At 41.1% G+C, this 11,255-nt stretch overlaps 1 protein-coding gene across 1 annotated transcript in view; it reads right to left on the bottom strand.

Moving 5' to 3' along the window:
* The window catches only part of ZCCHC7 (zinc finger CCHC-type containing 7), an 86,436-nt gene that overhangs the window by 10,092 nt on the left and 65,089 nt on the right, over positions 1 to 11,255 (bottom strand). Inside the window, exon 8 of the mRNA XM_088157373.1 lies at positions 10,630 to 10,665. Coding sequence (XP_088013499.1) covers positions 10,630 to 10,665 — 36 coding nt within the window. The remainder of the gene's footprint in view (positions 1 to 10,629; positions 10,666 to 11,255) is intronic.

Here is an 11,255-nt window from a genome sequence, read left to right as displayed (position 1 = left end):
ATTTTCATGCCAGCTTCTTCTTTTGTAATTCAAATCTGGCTGAAAACTGGCAGCTCTGAAAACTGAAACAAGCACTGCCACAAATACCTTGTAATGCTATCGACCTTGTCTGCCCATGCAGTGAGAAAGGGGGATGCATATGTGTCTGCAGTCATCCAGATAACACAACTCATTTTTTTGGGGGGATAACAGAAGCTGGACCCGGACCGCGCACCCAAAGCAGTCATTACCAGGCAGGCTGGAGAATAAGTCTCTTCAAAATACACAGCGCATTTAAAAACCATATACAGGGCTCAGCCACTGCTTTCATTACCAATTTTAATTTAGCTCCTTCAGTTTGCTAGCCAGATAAACTCTTTAGTGCTGTTTTTTAATCTATTTGCCACATTTTATGTTTAAGATTATAGTAATATGGGACAGGAGAAGGAATCACTTTTGGAGGAAATAAAGAAATAGATCCGCTTATCGGCGCCCATCAGAAAGTTCATTAATCAGCCGGGCTTTGTGCCCCCTAAATTGAAAGGTTAAATAATCCTCTCAGGAATATTTCTCGGCACCGCCGCCAATTGTCCGGAGAGAAGCTGCCATTCACCGTGCTCCAGATCGGTGACAGGGTATTTTACCACCGTTTGGGCCCCAAACAATGACGGACAAATGGCCTGGCTCACAAAGAAACCTTTTAGTACACGGATGGAGAAAGGACCACAAGCTTTGAAGTGGGGTGGGGGAGGTGGGGAGAGGCTGTGCAGGGAAGAAGAGGAGGAGGAGGAGAAGGAGAAGGAGGTGGAGGAGGAAGAGGAGGAGGAGACTCATGCACTGGGACATGTATATTTTATTTGAATGTGTATTAGGGGATTGGCCAAATGTTTATATATCCATATATATAGATATCTCTATATATCTCTATATCTATATATCTGCCAGAACACAGCGCTGGCTGCCCCCTGCTAAGCATATGCATAGTTACACATACATTTAAACATTAATCTGAAAACAAACATTTGCAAAGCCTGTAAAACCAGAAGATGAACACAACTAAAGCACAGTTATATTTATTAGCTAATACACGGGGGAGCCTGACAAACCCCTAGGTTTTAATTTTTTCTGTCATTCTGCATGATTTACAGCTTCCTTTCTCTCACTTTAATCTTTATGTCATCTACTGATCGTCCCTGACCATTGCACCCCAAAGGAGGAAGTACCACGTCTGAGTAACTTTCTTAGGGGAGTATTCTTAATAGGTATTTCTTGATAAATAGACTCTTAATAAATATTTTTTGGAAACGATTTCAAACCACAGCTAAAATGGAAGTAAACATGAGAAAAATTTTTAGTTGTGCTGAAGAATATGAGATGCCAAGTGAGAAGTGCCATCAGTTTCCTAGAAGTGAGTTTTGGTGTACATTTTAAATAGATAATAATTGAACCTTTTCCCTTTAAACTCCCCAGCAGCTGGCCTTCAGCATGCAGCATCCTTCACTAACAGACAATTTCACAGAAGCACCTCCCTTACATTACCAACATGCCAACTGCATGTGTTAATGTTTAGCCATTTTCTCATAATTTTTTCATGTGCTCTCCATTAAAGAGCATCATATATATTCAGGAATAGCAGTTATTTGCCCCTAGACTCATGACAAGTGACATTCATCCCGAATATGTCCTTGTGGAAATGTGTGACAGCTTGTATACAACCACCGACAAACAAAAGCTTTTCCGTGTCCTTTTTGCACACCTGTTTATAAAAATTGTTTTCAATTCCATAAAGTTTTTACTTTAATGTGACCTGGGACTTCCTCAATAGTATACAGCGTCTAAAAATGGATCAGAGCATATCAGGTTTCTGCTCTCTAACACCATGTAAATATACTGTTGACCAAAACAGTTTCCTCCAGACCAATTTTTTAGTATCTCAGTGCTATCATTTTTCCTCTCTTTCCTTCCTGATTCCACCATCGGAAAATCAGAGTGAATTTAACCAGCTCTCATCTGGCATCAAAACAACTCAGACAGAAATCGGGTATCTCATTCAAAGCCAGGGCAATTAATTTTAAAGGAGGAGTTATTTCAGGGTTATCACACAGTCCACAGAAACCCTCTAGTGTCAGTACTCCTGCACAGGTGCTCATCACCCCATTTCTTAAGTGTCCAAAGAAGTTATAAAAATTCTTTAGTAACAGAATTAACTGCATAGTCAAGAAACAACATAAAAATACTTTCTGCTGGCTACATGGTGAGCAGAGACTACAGGTGGGGAAACTGCAAGTTTGAGGGGAGCAAAAAGAAAAAAAGGAAAAAAAAAAGACAAACCACTTTTGGACACAACTGTAAGAAACTCTGAACCAGACAGTGACTGTCCTTCCCTTGCAAATTGCTCACCTGCTCTGGTGTAAATTCAGTGCCTCTTCCTCAGCCCCTGAGCACTGTCAGCACTGCCCTGTGCAGACACCCAGGAGCAGGAGAGGCACAGACTGGGGCAGCCATTCCCTCATGGGGGGCTTCCTCTGCCCATTGCAGAGCTGCTCTCACGGCTCCTGGGTCTGTTTGTCCAATGCTAATTTAACCCGAATTCAACACTCAGAAATGAGTCAAAACCGGAGGCCCGGCTTCGCTGTGATGTAGCCCAAAATTCCGTGGGATGGCTCCTTCTGCAGCCCTCGGTGGGTGGCACAGCATGTGTGCACACAGGGCAGCTCACACACTCTGCTGGGGCTCCTGTCAGCCCCTGCTCGTGGCTCCCAGCTCCTCACCACTCTGCGAGCTCCTTTAATTCCCTTTATACTTGATTCCGCAACACTTGAAATCAAAATCAGGATAATTCTGTCACGGGGATAGAAACTTTTCTATACACATGACAGGACCTAACAAGATGTATTAATATCATTGACATGATAGACCCTCTTGGAATTAGATCAGTGAATATTTTTAGGGAACCCTAATCCGTAGATTATTAACATGATCGAGCATAACTTGAGGAAGTTATTGTCTTACCAGCTCGAGCTCGGGGCTGCTGCAACACACGAATCACCAGCAAGATGAACCACACAGTGCAAAATGATTTGCTGACTTTTTATACTTTTTCCCACCTCGCAATACAAAAATGCACCATAATCCATTTTATGTGGATAATGCATATTATGTGCAACTGTGATTTTTTTTTCTCATTTTAAAATGTCTGTTAAATTTGCAGACGATTTTTGGTTTCCTACAGAATTTTGAGACTGGTTCAAAGGTCTAGCAAAACTTACAAAAGAGGCCCTCATATCAAGTTTGGAGAAATTCTCAGAATGTAAGAACTTTAATATGAATATTCATACATAATACTGACTGAAGAAAGAGGACACAGGTTTTTTTAAAATCTCAAATCTTTTAAAAACGCATTGGGAACCTCATTTCAGCTTGAAAATTCTATCTTCCTTATTTAGATGATTAATACTTGAAATAATGATAATAATTTAAATGCTTGTGTAAGTTCACCTTTTCAAACTAAAGGAAAAAGCAGTGAAATTTTTATACTGAATTTGTAAGTAATAAAGAAAAAAATCATCTTCATCCTTTCCCTTAAGAACTGTGGTTGAGTATATGAAGGGGAAATATTTCAGCAGCAAAGCCTCCCTGATTATTCTCTTTGATTAATTAACGACTCACCCAGCAGCTTTGGCGTATCAAACAAATCAACCCAAACCTCTCAGTTTTTGGGTGTGCTGGGCTGGAGGGACACATGCCCCCAGATGTACAGCACAAAGAACGTCTGAGGCATGCGGGGGTTAGCTAACCAGAGATTTAAAACGCTCAGACACTTTAATTTCCATCCCCTGCTCTTCTCCCTTTCCCTCCACAGTCAGAGGTGAAGGACACTGCTTGGGCAGCAGACGTGGCTCTCGACACCCCCTGCACAGGGTGCTGAACCCGGGGTTCTGTGAGCACTCTGCTCTCCAGGACAAACACTACAGCAACGCCACTTGGAACCCAAAATCACAGAAATGTTCATCAGCCGAGCTTTCTATTCTACTGTCTCCCCATTTCCAGACTGCTTCCAGAAATGTACAGAAATGCAATTTTAGGTCAGGATGTACTATCTCTTAACCTTCCATTTAAAAGCACCTTTTATTTTGTTTTCTGGGGAGCAGGTGCAGAAGAGCACGAGGCAGATAAAGGTTAGAGAAAGCAGGACACTTCCTACCATGGTTACTACATGAGGAATTTAAGTGGCAGGTGACACCTGTGCTGCTGGAAGATTCTGCATCTCACTTGGAAAGTCCACTCAGATCCGTGCAGAAAATTTATACAAGGTTATTAAAGCTACTTCTTTTCTCCATCGTAATTAAAATCCACTCTTCAAATAAAAATTGGGAGAGAACTTTTAGCCAGCATGCTTTTGTACTGAAAGCAATAGAGTATGTTTTGAACTGATAAACCTAACAGTTATTTCAGGTCCTGAAACTGCTTTTGTTTTCTGGGAAAAAAAAGACAAAACAGTAGAAAGAGTATCTTTTGTGAAATATGATTCCTTTGCAACAGGAAAAAAAATTGGGGTTTAGGTTTCTGACACCCTCCAAAAATATCTGAAACTTGAGTGGCAACACATCAAATTACAATTAGTAGAGGAAAATAAACAGTAAAGTCCCTTTGCCCAGCACACCAATCCCCCTGACCTGCTGGCTTTCTCCAGGACAGCTGTGCAGGGCTGGCAGCATGTCAGGAGCACCCCTGACACTGAAAACCACTTGCAAGAGAGGTCAGGTTTGGACAACACAGAGTTTAAAACCAAAATATCTGCCTGTTTCTGTCCAAGCTCTGCTCCAGCTCCTCCCCCAGCTACTGGGGCAAGCAACCTCTCAAAGGGCAGAAAATCTTCACCAACCCAAGCACCTCCCTAGCAGTATGTGGACACCGTCATGCTCCAGGTGTTCACGTGCCCCAAGACTCACAAGAACCAGAGTCATCTTCACCCTAAATCCACACCCTGGGAATTCTGAGTAGCCTTGCCTGTAAAATATCCTGCTGAATGGATACTGGAGCTATGACATATGAAGGCCCACTCTGTGATTCTAAAATAAGAGAAATACATGGACTATTTCATAAACAGACTGTTTTTGTTTGTTTTTTTTTTCCCTAGAGCTGCTAGAAATAGCCTTGACACACCTGGGCAGAAACTGGCCAGGTGCTGCAGCATTCCAGAGGAGCGTGCTGATCCCATGGTCTGCGGCTTTGTGTCATGGCCACTGGAGCCAGCCCTACGGCCATGTCACAGTCACAGCTGCAAGGAAACCGGGATTAACCTCCTCCCCAAAATACTCCTAAACCGATCCCTTCCCTCACCGCTCAACACCTCAAAAAAATCTCTGGAAACCAAATGCCCTTTCTCTATCGCAAGCTTAAATATTTTTTGCAAGGGTTGCATTATTTTTAATTTTCCCTTTCTGGAAGTCACACTGTAACAGATAGAAATTTACTTTCCGGGATGTGGCTTACATTTTCACTTAAAAAAAAAGTAGCAGGCCACGAGGAAGTTTAACAACGCACACAAAGAAATCTGACCGCAACATTTAAACACAAAAGATGCACGTCCCTTCGTGTCCTTCACACACAGGGCCAAATCAGCCAGTTCCTTGGTCACCTTCCTTTATGTAAGCGGATTAAAAGTAAGATTAACAAACTGTCAAAAAGTGTGTTAAATGATAGCTCCTGCTAATTAAAAATTCTGCTGGTTCTAAAGCTCTGTTGGTGGCCATCTTGCTTGGGGAGGTTCCACACAGGCGAGGCTGGTGAAGGCAGGGCACAGGAGTCAGCATGGCTGCCTGGAGCAGCACGGGGCAGGAGGCAGAGATCAGAAATGAGCAATTCCTACAGAAAGAACGCATTCTGTCCCAGTGAGATTTACGTTTTAACACACACATCAACAGCAAGAAACACTGCAGGAAAATAAAAAAATTGCTCAGCCCATTATTGGGAGAGAATTTCTTTACTCAGTTGATATTTACTGAAGAAGATTCTAACACTTGCACAGTTTTGCACACTGTTTGGCTGTGGTAGCCTCATCTTGATGCTCGGCCAAGCCGGCCACATCCATTCCTGTGTGGCACGAGGCACTGTGACAAGGCAGCTGTGGTGAGAGCTGCAGCCAGCCCACTCTCCATCTGACACCAAAACACGTCGAGGCCCCGTGCACGCCTGGTGCAGGCCCCATGCAGGCCCCATACAGGCCCCATACGGGCCCGGTGCAGGCCCGGTGCAGGCCCCATGCAGGCCCCATACGGGCCCGGTGCAGGCCCGGTGCAGGCCCGATGCGGCTCTGCTAGCTGCTCCACCAGCACCGCCAGGTACTGGGGCAGGCTGGGCTGCACTTTGGGGCCTCATGGCACCGGTGAACCTCACACCCAGTGCAAAACAGGGCCTCTACACACTGAGGATAAACAAATTTCCTCTTTTTTCTCCAGTGATGTCATCTGCAGGGTGGAAATGCAACCACTAGCAGCAGGTTCAGCAGGCACCTTGGGAGACTGAGCCCCCATGGCCCTCGGGCCGGGAGTGAGGCCACAGCCCATGGTCAGGGTAGGTAGCCCGGCCCAGGTGCTCCCCAGATGGCAAGCGAGAGCCTCGGGCTCAGAGCCCACACCAGCAGAGAGGGGAAAGCAGCTGTCCACTGTGGAACATGTCCCTCTGGCCATGCTGCAGACCCCAGCGCTGCTCCTGCACAGCCTGAGCAGCAGCCATGGGCCACACAGCGATGTGCACAGGCAGCTGGCCAAACTTAAAGGGAAATATTGTATTTTTAAAAGAATACACTACAAAACTGAAAGAAACAAAAGAAAGTAATTGGGTGCGTTCTCGCAAGTTTTTCCACTGATTTTTTTAGCGCAGTTTAGGGTTTATCTTTCCTGTTTGTTAAAGGGCTACAACCTGGTCTCCACTTAAAATGCATAATAAATATCACTACATTTATAGCGCAAATCTGAAGTGACAAGAGAAAGGGAATGAGAAAGAGCCAATGCTCTGAGGGTGCAAAACCACTTCTGTGTGCATCCTCAGGGTACAAGAGGGGATGTGATGGCATGTCTTGTGGAACATGGGCTGTGTTTCTCTGGGTTCATGGAGTGTCTGGCACTTAGGAAATCAGAGTTGTAAACTGAGCTTAACCCAGAACAAAGAGCTCAACAAGGCCTCCAAATGCCTTCTGCCCAAAAAAATCACACATATCATCACTGGCACTCCAGGCCGCTATGATCAAGACTGTTTATCCTGAATCTGTCAAAGAAGTCTTTGTCCTGTTATTTGATTGACAATAACCCCTTTGATAAACCTTAGTGGGTATGAACCAATACACTGCAAATAGATACCTATATAAATAAAATTTATATATATTTCGACAAATATAATTGTCCTTCTCTGAGAGAGGAAAAATACAGAGAGCAGTCATGATGAAAATGATCTGTAAAAGTTTTAAATCACCATCTTAAAGAGGTTATTAAACAGTATTTTAAAGCACAGTGGGAGTTGGATTTTTCTGCTGACTTTGATTGGGGTTTTTTTCCAGAATAATTTCAGATAGGAGACTTGAAAGAACAAGTTTAAAGAAAGTACTTTCAGCCACTTATAAAGCTTTGATTATCACACAGCCCTTAGATTTAAGCTTCATTGAATGCCTTATGATAATATTTTTTTTCCATCAAAAGGCAAATTAGAATATTCCACTTACAACCCTTTTTGCCATTTCTTCAAAGGATTCCTTGCACTGGCAGTCTGTTTTGGCTGGAATAAGATGTTTCTGCCCATACAACAAATTATTTGTAATGTGCTCAAATTTGTCACCATGGCCAACGTCAACAAACCCCACCACCATCCCCAGGAGCAGAATGGGTTTGCTATTTAGTCATTGTTGGAGCCGTGCAGGGGCTCTGAGGAGTCAATAGATGGCAGTCCATCTCCTAGGAAAGGCACGGAAAATGAATGAAATAACCAAAACCCTCAGAAAGGACAGAGGTGGAAGGCCCTGCGATTCTTCACCAGCACTCACAGAAATTAACTAAGAACACTTGGTCGAACGCAAAACACTGGGACAAACTCTGTGACAGCCCTCTGCAAACGGCGCTAAAATCCAGTGTATTATCACAAAACCGAGCCCCCGAGTTCATCTGCATGAACGTGGGCCTGCTCGTGGGATGCCCGCCATCCCGTCACCAAAACCAGTTTAAGTTTAGTGGTTTATCCCTGGCTGAAGCTCAGGAAAAGCTCTTCTGTGGCCCTCAGCAGCTAGGCAGCCTCTGTGGGCCATGACAGCCACAACAACACTTTTGTTTTAAACATGTGGTATTTTCCTTAACGCTGTTCCTATCCTGTTTGCACAAAAATATTCATTCCACAACAGGAAAATTGTAAGGTAATTTCTACAGTGAAATGCTACTGATATGAGAGTAAAAAAAGTGCTAATATGAGAGTAAAAAAACTTGACTTTTTGTTATAATCCTACTGATATATACATACATATATGTATGTATATATGTATGTAACATATTTAGTCATTACATGTAATTCTAATTTAAAAGTTTTGTTTCTTGCCAGAACATTATTTACTTCTGCTCTGCTTCAGCTGCAAAAGATAATATTTAAAGGGAACAATAAAAGAGAAATTTTTTAAAAAATCAGATAATGCAGTTTCTTTGCATTTACTTACTGGAAATATTAACCATGTATTTTACCACACAAATTTTAAAATTCCAGGCTTAACCCAGCTGCTAATGTAACTTTGAGCCAAAGGTACTCTTCCCAAGCAAAAAATGAAGGCGTGCAAAACATTTCCTACATGTCAGAAATGTGTATTATTTGCAGATAAACTGCACTTGACTGCAAAGTAAAAATCTATTTATCAGAAGGCAGGGCCTGATGCAAAACCAATTAATCTGTGAGTGTCATATTTGACCACCTTTCAAAATGTCCCCAAAATGCACCATAAATTTCCGAATGGGTACTTTTAATAATATGCTCATCTTTGTAACCACTACATTTTCTACCAAGAACTTGCTTTGATACCTCTTCTTAGTTTTACTCTATATTAAGTGTAAACCCTGAATGCTTTCTACAAAATCCACAGAAATAATTTCCCACCTCAAGGTACCTCAAATTTTGCCCTAGTACAGCACTTGGTCAAGGTTAAGCTACCCCCTGCATTTTTTTTACAGATATAAATATTTTATAAGTGTTGATGGCAACTCACTTTTTGAGGAATTTTCAATGGCAGGTGCGACGAAAATTAAATTACATCTTTTATCTCAGTAAAAAACAGAACTCAGGATATTACTGCACCAAATATTTCTATCTGATTATTAAGTTTCAAGTGTTATAAACATTTCAGAAATTATTTTTACATGCACCCTTAGGAATGATAATGAAAACCGGCATTTCACTTTTTCTACTTCCAATTTAAAAACAAAACAAAATAAACAGAAATACTCAGTGAATGCACCTTCTTTTTTCTCATAATGTTTTCCTTTAAAAACACCCCCAAACCAACCAAACCAACAAAAAATGTTTACCAAATCTGTTTAAAAGTAAATTCTCAGGAAGGGTGGAGGATTTCCAGGGTAGATCTTTGTGTTAGAATCATTATGCACAAAACACAAATGAGAGGTTTTAGGTGCAGATTTCTTCTATTCATTGAATTTTGAAGAAAAAAGCAGAAAAAAGAGCATTCCATTGCCATGAAGAGGTGGAGGCACAAATTATAAAGCACATCCCATTTACTACTTCAGAGAAAAAGCCAAAGATTCAAAAAGAAAAGTAGTGGAGAAACTTTTCTACTTTGTTTAGAGCAGAGAACAGGGGTTAATTATCTGTAACAGCAAAAAACGTGTGAGGCCGAGCTGGGGAGCAACAACAGCAAAAGTGCAGAGCAACAACAAAGCCCTGATTTTTAAAGGTGTTTTTATGTTTGACAATTTTAGAAATTAATATATTTAAGGACTGTGACACCAATGCAAGAATTTGTTTTTACTGGTTAAATACTGTACGAGGTTTCAATATTAACTAAATTCGTATGCATTTAGTTTTATTTTTATACCTATTTTACATATGAAGAAAAACCTTAAGTAATAAACTGGTACAGTTTCACAAAGTTTTATTTTCCTGTTTCAGGGATTAACAATCAACTAAGGCAGGCCAAACAGGCAGTCACAGCTATATCCTGACTAACTATAAATTATCTGCAAAAGTTTATGAAGTGTTTTTCCTCAAATTCATGTCTCCGCTCTAACTGAGATTTATTTCACTCATCTAAGAAGAAAGCTTTGTCACACAGAGTGACTAATTACCAGCATCTGGGATATCTGAGATGGGATTACTGCTTCTGCTATGCATCCCAACTTAAAATTTAACGCTCTATGTGTAAATGTGGTCACTGAGAGAGGAGAGGCAAAGCATTAATTTAATTATTACAGTATTAAAATGAAATCAGAAGTTTTAAAGATGCTTAAAAAATAGTGACAGTGTTTCATTGCCTTCTTCAGTTCAAAAACTCTTCAGATGTTTATTATCTTCTCAGAGAAGATGCTTATCTATATTTTATGGTCAGCAGTTCACAGAGGAGTAAATAGGTTGGGTGTAGAAGAAAATAAAAAAGGTGTTTCTACTTACTGTTAGGTGATACTGCCTCCATATTTCTGGGCAAGCCTGGAAAATAAAAATATTGATCAGCTAGGAGCATGAAACAAGGTGCTTTACAGCCTGTTGGTTTTGGCATAACACAGTATCCACTGGTGTCGGTCACAGGAAAATAAGAAGCTTAACTGAAAGGGTCTGCATTTCAGCTTCAAAAACCCGGCTAGACAGTTTAATTGAATTTTACACTGGTTTAACACACTCCCTGCCATTGTCAGAAAGCCAGTAACAGTTTTCTCTCTGCCCTTTTTCTCCGAGGGGCAGAAGTTTGGGAGAGCAGTGTGTTAGTGACTGTAGGAAGCATTAATGCTGCAAAACAAACAGGGGCGGATTTAAATTCTACATTTTCTGACATTTTAAATTTAAATAACGGTCTAGAAATTAAATCACAAGGTCCCTTCCTTTAACTTAGGAACAGAAGTATTTTATCTTTTTTGTACGTATCTCTTTCCTAATCAAAATATAATTGTTACATGTAATAATCCTCAGCAGCCTCATGTCAGATGAGTTGTAAACAAGAACCATAACAGATTGCTTTAATGTTGCTATTTTTACAATGACTTGCTTGCTTTTTTTTTTTTTTTTTTACTTTTAATTTTTTC

This window comes from Sturnus vulgaris, chromosome Z, assembly GCF_052056855.1.
Source record: "Sturnus vulgaris isolate bStuVul1 chromosome Z, bStuVul1.hap1, whole genome shotgun sequence".
In the NCBI taxonomy this organism is placed as follows: Eukaryota; Metazoa; Chordata; class Aves; order Passeriformes; family Sturnidae; genus Sturnus; species Sturnus vulgaris.
Note: the sequence above shows the minus strand (reverse complement) of the source record. Positions and strands in the feature narration are given on the sequence as shown.